The sequence below is a fragment of the Carassius auratus genome, chromosome 23 (genome assembly GCF_003368295.1).
Source record: "Carassius auratus strain Wakin chromosome 23, ASM336829v1, whole genome shotgun sequence".
NCBI classification, from domain to species: domain Eukaryota; kingdom Metazoa; phylum Chordata; class Actinopteri; order Cypriniformes; family Cyprinidae; genus Carassius; species Carassius auratus.
The window spans coordinates 17,931,163-17,950,288 of NC_039265.1; the positions used below are offsets into that span (position 1 = coordinate 17,931,163).

At 35.0% G+C, this 19,126-nt stretch overlaps 1 protein-coding gene across 1 annotated transcript; it reads right to left on the reverse strand.

Annotated features, from left to right (window-relative positions):
- Nucleotides 1-24: 24 nt before the first annotated feature.
- On the reverse strand, nt 25-18,433 carry LOC113040889 (terminal uridylyltransferase 4-like; the record flags this gene model as incomplete). Its single annotated transcript, XM_026199085.1, has 19 exons — nt 25-560; nt 1,139-1,291; nt 3,689-3,763; nt 3,798-4,242; nt 4,976-5,079; nt 6,130-6,284; nt 6,366-6,481; nt 6,568-6,650; nt 6,765-6,812; nt 7,806-7,983; nt 14,188-14,265; nt 14,358-14,471; nt 14,932-15,021; nt 15,105-15,208; nt 15,294-15,351; nt 15,623-15,726; nt 16,770-16,856; nt 16,974-17,124; nt 17,939-18,433. Coding segments are annotated over 19 exons (2,721 nt in total), but the record flags the coding sequence as incomplete, so codon positions are not given.
- Nucleotides 18,434-19,126: the final 693 nt, after the last annotated feature.

A 19,126-nucleotide genomic window follows, 5' to 3' on the forward strand; every position in this document is an offset into this window, starting at 1 on the left:
TATAAAAGGCAACACATAAACATGTTGGTTTGCTTTTTCTTTATTTTTTTGGTCTTTTCTTAATTTTTTTCTGCTCTTTTTTTTGTCTGTTTTCTTGGTTTGCTATAGTTTTTGGCACTACATAATTGTCTTATTGGGTTGTTATGTTTGATTTTACTATCTAAAGCCTTTGTCCTTATGCAAGCAAAATAGGAATACAGCTAATAAAAATAAAGTGAATACATTTTAAATCCTTATTTTACACATAAAATAAAAACACTTTTTTCGGACCCCTCCAAAAATAGGGGTATTAAAATATTTGACATTTTGTATCACAAATCAATGTGATGATGCACAGAGAAATAAAAGGAAAATAAAACATATAAACTGTACAAAAATGATAAAATTCATTTAAAAAATTTCCAAATGATGCAAAGTTAGTCTCTTTTTTTTCTATAAGGACCTTGGGCATTGGTTTACAAAGTGAAGTGTCTTTCTTCATTTCTTCTGTTGAATGTAGTTGAGATTGCCGTGCCGATTGTGTTGAATCAGCGGGTAATGTTGATTTGCCACCACAGACCCTGCAAGAGAGGCAAACAAGTGAGTGGAAATGCTTCCTGATTTATTAGTGTGTGCACTTGTGTCCTGTAAAAACCAGAGATGAATATGTCAATGGAAAACATGTTGCATGCATCAAATAGTTCTTTTAATAGTTCAAATTATTTTGCATTCTGACATTAAGATAATTAAGCATGGGGGGAAAAAAGCTTTTTTTTCTTCTTTTTTTTTAATGTGTGTTTTCTTAATTTTTTTGTACTCTTTTGTTTTTGGTCTGATTTCTTGGTTTGCTCAAGGAAATGTTTTTGGCACCACATAACGGACTTACTGGTTTTGATTATGCTATTCTAAATAAATAAATTCTGGTTTCCTTTTACTTTTTTTGGGGGGGGGGTGTATATATATATATATATATATATACTTAAAAGCCATTTTCCTTACAGTAAAAATAGCAAAAAATATAAATAAATACAATAAAATGAAAACTGTTGTTGTTGACATTTAATGAAAATTCCACTGTTACTTTCCACGTCTAATACAGATTCACAAGGTTTGAATGTTTTAGTGTCAACATGTCAGAGAGACAAAGCAGCACTGGTACCTTGTGAGATGAAGGGCTTGTTGGGCTGCTGGAGGTAGGGTGGCAGACGGTAGGGCATGAAGGATGGAGACAGCGAATACGGAGCAGCACTGCTGTGATCCCAGGACCGAGAGCCCTGACTCACACCGCCAAACTGAGACGGGAAATTAGGATCTGAGATATAGAGAGAGAACAGTGAACAAACAACTATGAACCAACAGACAGCAAAATAATGTCACACAAACATTATGAAACCACAAGCTTTCGGGTCACCTGAAACAAACTAGTTTCAAAAACCAAGGTTTTGTGAGACTGTGATTTCAAAGGGTTACAGGTGAAACAGCTCCAATCAAGGACAAGCCTAGTCTAGTAAAACCAGTTCCCAGTGTTTAGTCTAAAAGCTGTGGAGTCACCCGGTGAACCCAAAACACCTGTGACACTTACCTGAGCTCTCAAACACACTGCACTGACTTCACCCATCTCTGAACACAACCATATATTTAGCAGCAAATAATGTTGAGCTGGATCTTATTCATCAGGATTTGATTGGCTAGAAATACTTAAGACAACTTCACTACTGGTTAATACCATTTTCCATAACCAAACAACCCTGGTTACATGAGCGTGCAAAAAAAAAAATATATATTTATTGCATTTTCTTAATGCAAAATACAACTTCTTGTTTGTTGTCCTTTTGATTTTGAGGATAACATATTAAAATAATATCTTGACAAAAAAAAAAAAAATTAAGAATAATTTGTGCCGACTGTGCAAAATAAGACATTTGCTAATATTATCAGTTTTCATGTAATTTATGTTCATTTATAAAAACGAACTACTAAAAGTAACTACTAGATTACAACTTCATTACTTAATAATAATAAAAATTAGTGCTGTCAAACGATTAATCACATCCAAAATAAAAGTTTGTTTACACAATATTTGCATGTGTATTGTGTATATTTATTATGTTTATATAAATACAAACAAATGCATGTATTTCGAAAATATTTACATGTATATACTAGGGCTGTCAACGAATATTTCTAAATTCAAATATGTATTCAAATAGTTTTAAGAAAATGAATTTCGAAGGTGAAAATTAATATTCTAATATATATAAAAAAAAAAGGTGGAAAAAAAGGCACGCGGTAGTAGAGGGGTGGTTGTCTGCTTTGCGAGTGGGCGCGCTAGTGTGCCTGAGGGTTCAGGGACAGGTCACCGCCTCACAGGTGTAGCACTGTCTGGCACAGCATCACACTTCTTCATGGAAGATGCCAGCAAGTGCAGAGCCCAACTCGACCACAGCAGAGAAAATGAGGTAAATTTGTTGACCCGCGAGATAAAGTTGTATGCAAGCTATTTAAGATACAGTTAGGATAACATTCGACCACTAGCAACATGAGGTCACATCTCAAAAATGTGCACCCAAATGAGCATGGCATAATGTGTGGAACTCCAGCTAAAACAGTCACGTCTTGACACTTAACGTTACTTTGCATTGCCCGCCACAAGCTCTTTGTCTGCAACACGACAAGAGGCCATAACGGATAAATTAATTTCGTTCATTTGTAAGGACATGAGACCGATCAGTATCGCGGATGGGGCAGGCTTCGGGGAGTTCTGTCAAGCAATGGATCCGAGGTTTGATTATTTATCGTTTCATGTCAAGGAAAAGGTCCATGTTTACCACAGCACAGCTCGCTCGGAGCATTCAATGTCAGTTCTATATGCTGTAAAACTTAAATTAATATGAATAATATTTGTTTCAATCACTGAATGAAGCCTGCTATATTTGGGACAACAGTCGCGACCTTAAATTGCTTGCACAAAAATGTGTTTGTTCATTTAAACCTTTATGCGCAGAGAACGTGAGGGTGAGAGAGCGTGAGGTCTGCAATTTTGGCCATTAGTTGATTTCCTTGTTTTTGTGTAGGTAATACGTTGTCATATATGTTTAAACTAAAATACACTATCTATACAAGTAGTTATGTCTCTTTGTATTATTTTGTCCTGTTATTGACGTAATGCGCGTCTTTGACAACATGCGCAACCAGATGTTCGAATAGTTCGAATATTCGTGTATTTTTTAGAGAGAACATTCGAACGTCATTTTTGAGCAATTTTGAAAGCCCTAGTATATACATTTATATGCTAAAACTTTATATTAAATATAAGTATATTTAATATATAAACATAAAATTTTTCTTAAAATGTACACATGCATGTGTTTGTATTTATATATACATAATATACACCGTATATACACATATATTATACAAACAAAACTTTCATTTTGAATGCGATTAAATCACAATGAATCATTTGATAGCACTAATAATAATAAATTTTTCCAAAACAGCATTAAATGATAAACAATAACGTGGCATTTACTTTTTTACTGTGACAAGCTTAGCAACTTGCCAATGTCAAAATTAATTGAAATCAGAGTGCTATTTGCATAAAGCCTAGATCTCCATAAGGAAAATCTGCTTAGGAAGCATTTCACTAGGTTTCTAAACTGAGTGACAGACACAGTAACCAGTGAGTGTGAGCACCGTGTGTGTGCACCTGTCTTGTTTACTGTGCCGTTCCCCACCAGTGGCCCCGGATTGAGATGCTGATTGTGCCAGGGGTGCCCCCTTTCTCTAGCAGGTCCACCGCCCACTCCACCAGTCACCCGTTCCCGTCGACGGCTGAGCAAAGATGATGCTGGGGTCGTTCAGGTTCATGTGGGCAGGGCTCACTGCTGGCCCGCCTCCATTCCCGCCTCCACCGCCTCGGACTGCGAACCTCAGGCACGGAGTGGACGGGTGGCCGGAGGCGGTGGAGACCCCGGAGCCCTGGATGAGAGGGCCGTGGATGGGCCAGGAGGCCGAGGTGATGGGTGGCTGCTGGGGGTGGGCAGGCAGGAGACCCAGCGCAGAGAGCCCGGTGTGATACTGGCCTGGGTGGGAATGAGGGAAGTTGAAGATGGGGAGCTGAACCTGGGGAAGCTGCGGCTGCGGATGGGAAGGATTGGAGGTAGAGGATGCTAAAGAAGGCTTGCTGTTCTGTGGAGAGACGGATGCCTGGCTGTAGGGAGACTGCTGAGGAGAGTACGGAGGAGTCTGACGCGTATCAGACTGAAAGGAGAACAGACAGAAAAACCTTCAGTTCAACTAAACACCATAATGAAAATTAATGTTCTGTGGCTGGGTGATACTGAATACTACATTTACTGAAATGTTAACCAAAAAAATTATTATGTAGTAATTATTATTATTATTATTTAAAAGTAAAAAAAAAATGTTTGTTGAAAATTGTTGAAGATTAATTACAACTAGAAATAATATATATATATGTTTTTATTATTAAACCAGATATTCAGAATCAGAAAGAGCTTTATTTTGCAAAGTGTGTTCACACAAACACAAGGAATTTGTCTTTGTGTTAGGAGCTTCCTGGACACAAAATACAAAAATAAATGTACACAATTGTATAATTTTTACTGTGCTTTTGTGACCAGTATTGTTTGGTTCCAAACTATTTGGTTGAAATTTAATTTGACTGGCAAAATAAATTAAATTCAAAACATACAATAATAGGTGTGCACAATAAATATTGGCCGATAATTAATGCGCATCTCGTCAGTAAAGCCGGTTCTCTAATTAGCGGTAAATTCCTTCAGGTTGCTTCATTTCAAAAAGAGCAGCTGTTAATACACAGAGCAGTTGTTAACTGACAAGCTGCGCAAATCCACATTCATTATCAGTGTGTATATATCAGTAAAATACTAAAGAAACATCAACTACTTCTCAAAGACAGTGGACCTCTATCACCCAGCCACAGCTGACAGTAGAGGCTTCTGGTCCTTACACATTCAGAGGGCTGCCTGGTCCGTGCGACCCGATCCTGGACTGAAGCACCTTGAGGGATGGGGATGGACTGAGAGCTCGCCATGGCCCGGACCATGTGAGGCACTGGAAAAATACAGTGCAATCATAGTCAAATGCTTTATATGCTGCCCCCTACTGGACACAGACGAGTCAAGACAATTGTCCTTAAAGGCAAAAATACATATTACAGTGCATAATAAAATCAGCAATGACAAAACAATACAAAACTTTTGACTATAAAAGTATTTTGCAATAACTATCCACTTTTTGTGAATGCGTGAGATTCCGATTCATTAACCACTATAGTTAATTATCTAGAATCACATTAAACAGTTAAGTGCAGTAAACAGTAACACTATTTGCACTACAATCCATCCTTTTTATGGTTATAATACACAGTATCAAGCAACATAAACATAAACAACAGCAACATATTTTGTTCGGCTAAAAAAGCTGCAAGCAGATGAAACCAGAAGCCAAGCACACTGAAGTTGAAAATAGTCCATTGCTTATGTTAGAAATAATGTGGATTAATTAATATTTTTTCCATCTGTCTATTTTTGCACATTTTTATTTATGCATTATTCATAGTTATTATATTTATTTTTGTTATATAATATTCATGAACTATCTTAAAAGTTGCAGTGAAAATGAACTAATACTGAAAATTACCTACTAAAATAAATACAAAAATAATTATATCCTATAAAATACTGAAACTGTATTTTTATTGTTTTATAATGCATTACACATGCAAAATCTACTTCGAAACAACAGATGGAAAAATTATTTAAAAACGTATAAAACAATTTATTATAAATATTATTTGTAACTATTGAGTTTTATCTGTATGTACATATTGTGTGTGTGTGTGTGTGTGTGTATACATATAAATATTATATTCTTTAACGTATTTAATGCATAACACATTAAACCTACTTGGAAACAACAGATGAAATAATTATTATATAAATTATATATCTATACTCACACACAGATTTAAAGATTTAAGATAATGAGATTGAAATATGTTCATAAAACTGTACGGTCTGGGAAGTTCAGCTTTTAGAGAGGCTGCATTAATGAACAAATCAGCAGACAGAAGAAAAGACTGAATGAAGTTTTGAGCTGTACCTGGTCCTGGCACTGCTCTCTGACGGAGGGGTTTGTAATCGGGACAGTCTCTCCTCACATGACCCATATCACCACATTGAAAGCATCGTCTCTCTCTGGGCTCCCTGTCCTCCTCCCTGACATCCTCCTCACGCTCGTTCTCCTTTTTCTTCATTCTGAAAACAGAATATGAACAGAAAAGCAGCTAAGCACTTCACTGTAAAAGGTAATCGTTTCTGCGTGTGTGAGCAGCACACCTGCGCCTCTTTGGGCAGTCCTTCATATAGTGGCCGATCTTCCCGCAGATCCGACAGCAGCGGTCATTAGGAGCCAGTTCTCCATCCGTCAGCACCTTGGAGTCAAAGAAGTAATCCTGACAGAGAGACAGAGACACAAAGATGAAACTAGGTATGAAATGAAGGATGATGGCACTCAGGAACAGTTTTAAATGTGACTCACGGCCTCGGTTCCTGGATGAGGGTAAAACGGGGTGCCAAACAGCTTCCTGCCGTTGATGAAGGCCTTCATGATGAAGTTAGTCACTGTGTAAAAAATGCAGCAAGAATGAGTGAGACATAACCCACCATACATTTACTAGAACTGCTGTTTAGAGCGGAAAAACACGAAGATATGCGGAATGGGATAGTGTTGCTTACTTTTGCGAGAAACACCAGCCCCAAGATTGTGATTCAAGTCAAAGGGATCTGTTAAAAAATAATGTTGTCATGTAAAAATACAGCATATGACATTTAACCTTGCTAAGGGTCATGCAACACAATTAATATTAAAATATTAGAAGTCAAACTGTAACTTTCACATTCAGTGAAGTAACTTCAACATTGGCTAAATATACAACACAAAAAACCAATACTTTTTTAAATAATAATAATAATAATAATTATTATTATTATTAAATATATACCATTTGACTGTGGGTTTAGTGGAACAATTATTAAAAATAATTAGATTACTTTGTAATATAATAATAAATAAATATCAATTGTTGTATATTTAATAAAATAAAATTGAATAATTATAATGTAAACAAACAAATATTTAAAGTGTTTTAGTGAATTAAACATTTTAAAATTAACAATGGAATATCTAAAATTGTCATATATTTAAATTATAAGTATAAAATTAATAAAATATAATAAATTAATGAAAACAATATAAACCATAAATTATTACTTTGTGTATTTAGTGAATTACTTAAATAGATTTCTGATTAATAAAATAAATAAATACTATTAAAAAAAAGAGTGCTTATATATTAATTAATATAATTAATTTGTTACAAATGAATTAATGAATAAAATAATAAAATATATAAATTAAAAACTGAAATTTTACTGTATTTTAGTGCATTAAATATGGTAAATCTACTTGGAGAAAAAAGGATGGGATAACTATAAAATAACATTTTATAAAAAATAAAAAAAATCAATTCAAAATGTACAAAATGAATAAAATATATTTAAAATATGATTTTAAAATCTATGTTTTTTTATGATTTTAGAATAAATTATTTACCCATTTTGGACTTATGAAATGGTGTTCAATTAAAAAAAAAATGGAGAAAGGCAGAATTAAATGAACACTCTAATAAACAGAATAAAATTAATAATTCTTGTGTTGTGTATTTCAGAACAGATCGACAGCAAAGTTGCTGTATGCTGATGATGAGTGTTTCAAACCTTCGATTGCGATGCATTTGGACGTCCACTGTTTTTCAAAGGTGGTGAGCCGTTTGCGCTGGCGGATGGAGATGACGTGTTCTTTAAAATCAAACTCCTCTGTGTAGAAGCGCAGCAGGCCGAGCCACAGCTCACCGACCGTCTCCTTATTCTGATGGAGCTCTGGCAGACGCCGCCGCTGGACACAAAGACACACAAATCAAATAATTCATGCTCAGTGAAAATTCATCGGAATGCATCATTTTTTAACAGTGTCCAAGTGAATAAACTGGAACGGTATGGGATTAGGGGGTTAGTATTGCACTGGGTGAGAAGTTATTTAAGCAACAATTTGTGAAGTTGGGTGAATATTCATCATCATGCTTGGACATTGTTTGTGGCGTCCCCCAGGGGTCAGTATTAGGTCCAAAACTGTTTTTACTTTATATCAATGATATATGTCAAAAACATTTCCAAAACATTAAAAATTTTATTATTTGCAGATGACACTAGTATTTTCTGTTCTGTGGGAGATTTGCATGAACTACTGGGGAGGATTACTTCTGAAATGTGCAAAATGAAAATGTGGTTTGATAGAAACAAATTATCAATATAGCTGCAAGCAGCGATGGCGGGCTCAAGCCACCAGTGCCATCGCCACCCCGGTGGCATCAGGTAAACTGTGCCCAGCGGGCACATGCATTCACAATATCCCTCTGGCAGTGAGGTTTTAAAGGATATGGCAGTTAAAGGGTTAATCCGAATCATCTAGACTTTAAAATCACATTGACAGAACAATATATATATATATAACTTTAGTAACACTTTACAATATTCCATACAGAATTCCATTCATAAACATTGTTAACATGAACAATATTTATATAGCATTCATTCATGTCAGTTAATATTCCAAACTTAAACATTAAAACATTGTTTTATTGTGATTTTTTTCCAAGCACATTTTACCAATTCCAAACCATATAAATCTTAATAACTACCATTATTTTTTATTTAATCATTTATGAGTGCTATACAATAGTCCAGGAAAGCTGGAAGAGAAAAACAGGTCAAGAAGAACTGACAAAAAGAATTGCAAAATAATTAGGAAATAATGTGAAGATTAATTTTTAGTCAATTCTGCAAGACAGACTTTCAGGAAAGGAGGTGGAATAAAAATGAGCTCCTAAATCTTAATCCTCAAACCATCGAACAAGAGGAGGTGGTGCTGGTCCTTCACGAGTCACTCTAATCTGTTCATAAAGCCTATATATAAAGCCTTAATATATAGTATTTCACAATACTTCATGGTATTCTAATTAAATCATTTTTTGGAATCTTAAGTCTCTCAGAGCCTGACACCGAGTAATTCTGGAGACTCCAGGAAAGTGGCAGTTCTGTAAAATGTTGGCGCTGGAGACTAAATGCTCCCTGATAGTTTCACACCTAATTCACTTAACACACACACACACACACACATTACCCACAGTGACAGAGGGACAGAGTGACATCAGATGTATGATAGTTTTTTAATTTTCTATCATCCATATAGTGTTGTATAGTCATGAAACTATTGTCATGAGACCAGTCATTCTGAGGAAATATGCCTCAGAATGACTTGTCTTTTATGTGTACATTTTTTTTTAAAGTGTTTAGAAGCTGCACTTTAAAAAAATAAAAAGACATTTACTGGTTCCTTTTTTACTATTATTTCAAAAAATCACCACGACAAAACCATTCAAGCTATCCAAAATTCATTCACACCTGTTCTGTAAGATTAATTCTTTAAACAGTGGTAAAAGAGGATGTGGTGCTGAACCTTCAAGAGTCACTCAAAACGTATCTGTCCATAAAGCCTATAAAGAATTATTCTTAATATACAGTTCACAATACTTCAGCTTGTTATTCTAATTAAGTGAGGGTCATTTTATCAGTAAAATTCCTAAAATACATATTATTTTATTTGAAAGATTTCTATAAATTATTTAAATCATACTCGTTTCTACAATAATTATTTAAAAGTAATCCTATAGCTCCCTCTGGTGGCCATTATAGGTACTAAGAATTGCAAGCTTGATTTATAAGTTATGATAGTTTTAATTGTATGCTGGCTCTTGAAAATGATAAAGCTATGAAACTTACTGTGCTTCCTTCAAATGAGGACTTCTACTTATATAAAAAATTATGAAGAGTTAGAATGAAAAATTTTAAAGATATAGTAAAATAACTATTGTATTTTTTATGTTACTTTAATAAATCTCTATGGCAACACCATTTAAGCTATCCTAAACCCATTCACAATTTAACATCTCAGTATATTGGCATCATGTTGAAAAAGGAGTATGGAGTAGTATGAGGAGGAGTATGAATTCATTTACAGGCTGATTTTATCATAAATCCACAATAAAATTTCTGAGTTCTGTATCAATCTGTGTTGTTGTTTGTTTATTTTTATCTTTTATTTTTCATAGGAAGATAACTTACTCTCCTTTTTAATAAATGTGCTTATAAACCAAGGACAAGCTATTTATAGCTGTATTTATAAACTGCTTACTACTGACTATTAATATTGGGACAAGGCTTTATAAAGCATGAACTGACTATTTACTAATGAGTGCAGTTATTATAAAGTGTTATCAATGCATTTGCTAATGTTAACAAATTAGACATTATTTTACAGTGTTATCAAATCCTGAAATGACTCATAAGCATTTGTGAAAGTTCTGCTTGCATTACAGCTTAGTATTGATCTGTGAGCTGAACAGATTTACTGTTACATCCATGAGATTATGTAAATTCAAATAAATATAATGTCACAGGATGTCATAGGTCAGTATCAAATGAGTTTGAAATTATTATTTGCAGCACAAATATTTTTTTTTTTAGGATTTTTAAAAATCCCTAAAACTGTCAGAAAAAGGTTAAGGCCTAAGCTATTTCTATGTGAGTGGCTAAATTTATTTTTGTTTTTATAACTGTAATACGTAAACTATGAAATTATACAAAATGTATAAAAAGGTAAATAAATAAATACGCACACATTAAAAAAGCAGCCAAGTCGAATGAGTTTCCTTTTTATATAGATTAAAATTGAAGACAGAAGCAAGTGGTAAATGTGGTCACTTTAATATTCAAATCCAGTAGATCCAGTTTATGTTCACGTGGCTGTTTTCGTTTATAGTCGCCAAGCTATTATGTGTTTTGAAATAATCTTGTCCGTGATGTGTTCGTTCGTACGACGAAAGCCAGAATCCTGCAGCTCGAGAGATATATGTTATTCTGCCAGTCGCGCTTTCAAATAGTCTTGCACACTTAAACTGGTCACAAACACCTGCATTTACCTCTTGTTGTGTTACAGTGGGTTTATTGTGTGCATTTGTGGTAATATTTTATTTAAAAAAAGCTCTTAAACAAGAATAAATTCGTTTGTTTTGAGCTCGACACTGTACGCGCTGATCGGAGCGGTGATTTCAGATAGGCAGCCACAAATATTTCATTTTCACACAAACAGTTCAAAAACATCTGAATTTAGCTCTTGGTGTGTTCTAATTGGTTGATTGTGTGATATCGCTGTAATAATTTATTTTTAAAAGCTTTAAAACAGGAATAAATTCGTTTTCTCTGAGCTCTTTACTCCAGACGCTCGTGATCACAGCGGTGATTCATCTCTCCTATTTCTCACGTATCTCTGGCCAGAAATAATTTATCCATGAGCCCTGAACCGGTAATAATCAGATATGTTGGTTTAGCTTGTCAGTGTGAATTAAATCTAAGTATTTATTTGTATTTTTAACCGATTTAAAAGTGAAAGTAAAAGTTCGGGAATTGAACCTGTAGGGGCGCTATTTCTCTCAGACAATGGAAGTCTAAGCACATATACTCCAACAGAGGGACAGAGTGAGATGAGATGTCTGACAGTTTTTTAATTTTCTGTTATCCATACAGTGTTGTAAAGTCGTTAAACTATGCATATTTCCTCAGAATGACTTTTTCATCTGTATGAAAAAATGCTTTGACGTGTTTGGAAGCTGCAATTTAAAAATACAATAATGATTCCCTTTGTAAGGTCATTTAAAAAAATCACCACGGCAAAACCATTCAAGCTATCCAAAATCCATTCACAATTTAAGTTCCTATCAGAAATACTGATGTGTGTTCAGAGTTTTGTGAAATTCTAAGTATGTTATTTGCCTCAAAATCACCTGAGAAGTATTCCAGTTTGACATGTTGCCACGCCAACAATTTTTTAGATATCAATATCCCCCTTGCAGATTTATATCGGCTGTGTTTTAACATTATTCTGATGAAGTTTGAAGCAAATCGAGTAATAATAAGATGCTGAATTCAAATCATTTTGAAAATGACACACTTCCTTCTGCCAGTTGGCGGCGCTATAACTTTGACTCCTAATAGTCACATATATGCGATCGACATCATACAACGAATAATCTGATGAAGTTTGATTAAAATCAGGAAATGTATGTGGACGGTATTAGACACTTCCTGTTTCTCATTTCTCGCCATAATTTCAACGCCTCGCCACGAGCAAACCGTTTGAGATATCAAAAATCCCCTGGCAATTTTTCATCCCCAGTGTCTTGAGATCATGTTGACCGAGTTTGGCGGCAATCGAGAATAAAACCTATGACAAGTATTTCAAATTCCAGAGCATGCGCTTTTTACATAACTCTAAATAGCTGACTTCCTGTTGGGTGGAGCCTATGACATGCAATACGAAAGTTGTTCGGCACGATGAGCTCTATATGTGTACTGAGTTTCATATGAATATGTGCAAGTATGTGTGAGCTATACATCAACATTTCTGACTGTGTTCCAGGGGGCGCCGTAGAGCCCCTGTGCCACGCCCGGGTCCCAGCCTCTGCAGGCTCCTAAAGGCCACAGATTCCAAAGTGTGCGCAAATTTTCAAGAGTTTTTGAGTATGTTAAGGACCCCAAAAGCCCCCACAACTTTGACGAAAAATTTGAATACTAAACCCTAAATAGCCAACTTCCTGTTGGGCGGAGCCTATGATATGCAATACAAAAGTTGTTTGGATTGATGAGATTTATATGTGTACCGAGTTTCATACGTCTACGAGCAAGAATGTATGATCTATGGCCCTCCATATTCCAGGGGGCGCTGTAGAGCCCCTGTGCCACGCCCGTGTATCAGTCCTCTGCCCAGCCCTAATGGCCGCAGGTTCCAATCTGTGTGCCAATTTTCAAGACTTTTTAAGCACGTTAAGGGCCCCAAAAGCCCCCGAGACGTTGGAAAATAATAATAATAATAATAATAATAATAATAATAATAATAATAATAATAATAAAAAATAATCCTAAGGAAAACAATAGGCCTCTCGCCCTTTGGGCTTGAGCCCTAATTAAACTTAAGTAAAACCAAATTCATATTATTCAGTAATTGCAATAAGAATACACAGGTACAGATACAAATAGATGGGGTGGGCATTGAAAGAGTAAATGAAAATAAGTTTCTTGGGGTAATAATTGATGATAAAATAAACTGGAAGTCACATATAAAATATGTTCACAGCAAATTGTCAAGGAGTGTTTCTGTTCTTAGTAAAGCAAGACACATTCTGGACCATAAATCACTCCATATTCTCTATTGTTCATTGATTTTACCATATTAACATTATTGTGCAGAGGTTTGGGGCAATACTTATAAATGTTCAATACAATCACTATTCATATTGCAGAAAAGAGCCATAAGAATAATACATAATACTGGTTACAGAGAGCACACAAATTTACTTTTCTTAAAATCAAAAATATAAAAATTCATTGAACTGGTTCATTTTCAAACAGCACAAATCATAACTAAAAGTACATCACATTCAGTGCATTGACTAAATAAAATATCAAAATACATACTAGTCATTTATTATTACTATTATAAATAAAACATACAACAGTTACTGTTTTTCTTTGTGTATTAAGTGACAATTATAACAAATTAGATGATTAATATTAAAATGATAAATAATATAAACAAATATATACTATCACTGATTTTTCCTTGCATATTTAGTGAAAAATAATTACAAAGATATTTTTTCTATGCATTTAGTGACAATTACTACATACTACTATCAGTTATGGATTTTCTTTATTTTATTTTTTTGTAATTACTTGTCTCTAAATAACATTTTCTTGTGATAATTAAAACAAAATTGTATGTATAATTTATTTTTATATGTGCATTGTGACAATTACTTTTAGAATTAGTCATAATCCCAAATATATACCATCAATTATTATTTTTGTGGACTTTCTAATGAAAAGTAAATATGAAATCTAATAAACCATTAAATGAATGAAAATGGTACAATGTAAGTAGAATGAAACCTCTTCAACGAACAGTGACAAATCACTGCCTGCTTACCAGCTCATTAAGATCATTGAAGAAGAAAGCGTTCCAGCCATCCACCATCCTCTGAGGAGCAGTGTTCCCATCGAATATCTGCAGAAGAACACAATCATTCAGTACCGTGGTCCTGTTATTATCACTGAACCATGGTACTACCTCAGTACGTCTGTGTAAGGGCGCTGTACCTCTTGTAACACAGGGATGACTGGTGGTTGTCTCTGTTGTAGGAAATACAGCACCATGAGGATGTAAGCATAAGAGGAGAGACTTCCTCTGGAGGCGTCGCCAATGTCACAGCGCTGCAAAACACACATTTAGATTTCACATCCTTTTTTGTCTCCTTGTGCGCATGCAATCAATACTGTAGCATACAGCAATTTCCTATGCATTCACATAAGCAGAAAATCAAGAGAGCAGTTACATGGTTCACTAAATGTACACTTTCTTATTAAATAACAGTTTATGAGCTCTTATTAACTGTATAATTAAAAATAAGAATAATTTTCCTTCACTATTTTCATCATTGTTTACTATATTGTTTGGGTGAGTAAAATTTTCTTGAATGTTATTGAGAAAAAAAAAATCTTGTGTTCACCAAGGCTGCATTTACTTGATCAAAAACAATTACAGTAACATTTTGAAATATATTTACAATATAAAATAGCTTTGTGTACATTTTTTAAATTTGAATATCGCAGAGAATATTTTACGCAGCTATCTGCTTTCTAAAAATTAAAATCACATTTGTGATGGTCTTACCTTGGCAAATACTTTCATAGTGTAGCCCAGATACTGCACACGAGGGTCTATAGCAGCATATGTGGCCAGCATCCGGGTGTTGTGTTGGGCCTGACACACAGAAACATCATTCAAATAAAATAAATACATACATAATTAAAATAATGTAGGCAAGTTTTAATATAATATCTCACCAGTGTGTTGTAGAGGCTGATGTCTCCCTCCAGTCCGCTCTGCCTGTGTTCAAACTTCACTATAGGCACTTTAGCAGTTGTGATAGGCAAAATATTCCTTAAACCTGAAGCACACAAACAAATGAATCTGTCAGCGCTGACAAATCAACTCACACTGACTTCAGTTTCACAAAATAAAGCACTTCTCACCTGTGTGTTTCTTCAGCACCTTGGCTAAACCCTCGATGATCTCCTTACAGTTCAGCTTCTGCAAAAAAAAAAAAAAAGGCGAAACAAGTTCAGGAGAGTCGATAATTGGCAAAAAAAATAAAAATAAATTCAAGTAAGGGAAAACAGCCATAACCATATTATAATGCACATTGTTAGTAACTTAGAATTTTTGCATGACATAAAAATTTTGGGCTAACATAAACATTGGGCTAATCATACATAGGTTTACAAAAAAACAAAAAAAAGTGTCTAAAATTCTACATAAAACATGGCATGCCCCTCTTTGGAAGAGGCAAGAGTATTCGTACCTCAGCGGTGTCGTGGCCCTCCAGTGTCATACAGATGTCCAGGTCACTGTCACGAAAGCCAAAGCCGTTCTTAGAAGAGCCAAACAGACAGAGCTGGGCCTTATCTGAACGGAAAAACAGATTCATTTGTAGTTAACCGATCGGTTTACAACCATACAAACTGTGAAACAGAGATTTTTCCATGGATTGCATCCAGCGAGTGATTTATAACAGATGTGTTTATGCACAGATGGCCATCAGATGCAACACTGACACTATTGCATGTTCTGACAGAGGAGCGTATTCACTGCTGACGTCGAGGCCAGCTGCCTTCAGATCGCCCAGTTTCCACACATTCAGAATGGTTTCATTTTTCATTTGTATTTTGGTGTGTTTAGTAATTATGAATGGATCCATAATAGATCATATGCAGTCCTTTGGCGTATCCCTGTTTGGTACTGCAGGTTGACTTGGTGCTTATTTGTTAAAATTACTGCATAATTCAGCTTTAAATACTTTTAAGTTGTATAGAACAACTGCAGGGAAATTTTTGCAAACTATGTTTGATAGTTGCGATTAAAAAGCATAAGGAGGTGTTTGCTCTCTACAACTCTCACGGTACTTTGATGTCACACACCGATCGGTCTGATGGTGATGATCTGTTTTAAGATCACCGAGTCTAATGATTCAATGAACCATTCATAAAGAACCATTTACACTTCTGAACGAATCAACCATTTGAACGAATCAAATGAATCGATGACTTAACCATTAAGACATTTACCACCACCTATGGGCAGTTTTAGTTATTTAGAGTATCATTTCATTAAATTAATGATTTCATATTTCCATAGTAATACAATTAATAAAATAAATTATTAAAGGTATAGTTCACCCACCAAAAAATAACAATTGTGTCATCATTTGCTCACCCTCATGGTCTAAAAGAGTATGTGTAATAAATTTGATCAAACAAAACATTTCTTGTTGAAGCTACTTTTTGTAATGTCTGTTTAACGACTTTAAATCATCGTTTGGGAGTAATTTCTCAGCCCAAAATCTCATTAGTTGCATGATGGCGATGATGATTTTTGGAAATGAAAACTAGTTTTTAAATTTAACATTTTGTTCTTCTTTTGGAAAGTAGAGGAAATTTCGGTTTCCACACCGTTGTACTCTTTTCTGATGAAGCGCTCCAGACTGCCAAGAATCTGCTCCCTCTTCTGCTGCTCGATAAGAGACGGCGCCAGCTCACCTAGAGTAAATGAAGTAAACGTAAGGGTAAATGCAAATATAAATGCACTCAAGCTGACTGATCGAAATGCACTGGAGTTTTAAAACAGAAGATGGTGAAGTATGGGACGGTGCTCACGGTAGCACAGCAGGCAGAGTCCGTCCAGGATTTCTCTGAAGTGCTCGCTCATGGGCGGCAGGGGTTTCAGCTCGACCTTCTTGAAGTCTTCAGGACAATCGTCTTTAAGGTGGCCGTCTCTCTTACAGATGCTGCAAACGACTGTTGGCGGCTGTGAAGAGAAACGACCAGCAGACGCTTAACTTCTGGTTCACAGCACCATATTATTTAAAGCTACCATAATAAATGTGATGCACGTGTGTGTCATAGTATAATCTTTATAAAAAAAAAATTCAGACTCCAGACGACTGAATTATTGGACTGCATGCCAATTCCACCCTCTCTTAGAATTAGAGAGTCTATTTTTTTCACTGCTGTGTGGTTAAAACATTTATATAATACAACATTTGTTGTCAGTAAATTAAGGTTTTTTCCTGGAAAAAAAAAAAGGTAATTTTGTCAAGGGTTTATTAAATAGAATCAAAAGTGACCAAGTAAAGACATTTACAGATTTCTATTTCAAATAAATGCTGATCTATTTAGCTTTCTATTCATCAAGGAACCCAAAAAACAAAATGTATCACTTTTTCCACAAAAATATGAACTGTTTTTTAACACTGATAATTATAATTAAAATGTTTCTTGAGCAGCGATTCAGTATATTAGATTGACTTCTGAAGATCATGTGACACTGAAGACTCGAGTATTGATGCTGAAAATTCAGCTTTGATCACAGGAATAAATTACATTTTACGATTTATTCACACAGAAGAGAGTTATTTTAAATTGTAACAATATTTCACAATATGACTGCTTTTTCATTACAATTTTTTTATCCTGATTTGTTTTTCTCTTGGTGAGCATAAAACAAATACATTAAAAAAAAGAAAAACCTATTGACCCCAAACTGTAAAATTTTCCCATCGCATGTGAAATAATCAGACCAAGTCAGACCAATCCACTACTGAAGTATTCTGTGCAATCACCTTTCCTCCGGTGAAGATCATCCTGTCAAAGATGTAGTGCATGTCTTCTGGAGCAATACTGTCCTGTTTCTCCATCTCTTGATCTTTCTCCTCCTCGCTGTCCATCAGCAGGCCGTTCAGGGCAGAAGGAGACTCCGCTGCGGACGGTTCCTGGGAAACAGACTCAGATCTGGTGTCCGTCCCAGCATCGCTCGCTAGGAGCTCATTGAACCTTGCTCTGAGGCTCTCCTCTTCCTCCATATCCCTCTCGTCCTCATCTTCACTGCTGTCTGTGTCCTCCTCGCCGCTCTTCTTTCGGTCCAGGCTGCTGGATTGGGCCGTGCGAGAGCGTCTGGGTTTCTTCCTCAGTAAGCTGTGCCTGGCGTTCGCTCCGTTCCTGCTCTGAGGACAGGCGAAATACTTGTAGGCCGTGCGGAAACGCTCCTGGATGTACTCGAACACCATCTGACTGTTCAGACTGCGAGCCACGTTCCTCTTCAATGCAAACGGATCTGAAACACACCATTTAATAAGTTGCAAATGTGTTCAAACTGCAGTTGTTGCTCCATTTCCAATGGATCTCAGACTAAGAAAAACGAAATTCACTTAAAACAGATTCAATTGTAAAGTACTGTGGGTTTTTTATATTTTGTCAGTATCGGTTGATAATGGAAACTGAATTCCAGTGCAATCATCTCACGCTCATGTAAATCAAGTCAAGTTAATCAGTAACACTTTAAAATAAAACTTCATTTGTTTACATTACATTCTTGACCTAACGATGAACAATTCATCTTCAAAATTGATTAATAAATGTTAATGTCACTTACAAAATTTACTAATGCATCTTGGAAATCAAGTCACGTTATATAGCTAACAAATGAACATATTTTCTATTAACTAAGTTAAGCAATTAATTGCTCAATTAAAAAAAAAAAAATAGAATAATAAAAATATAGAACATTTATACTGTAATAAGTAATATTCTGTACAAAACTAATAAAAATATATATAATTCTAATAAAAAATGTTGAATAATTTGAGCATCTCAAAAATGTACAAAGGTTTGAGCAACTGATTTAAAAATGTACTAAATTATTTTCTATTAACCATTATATAAACGTAATTACACAGACTTACTACATAAATATTCTGATTTAATACTATTGTTAGAATATTGATTTTCGTTAAAAAATTTTTTAAATTTCA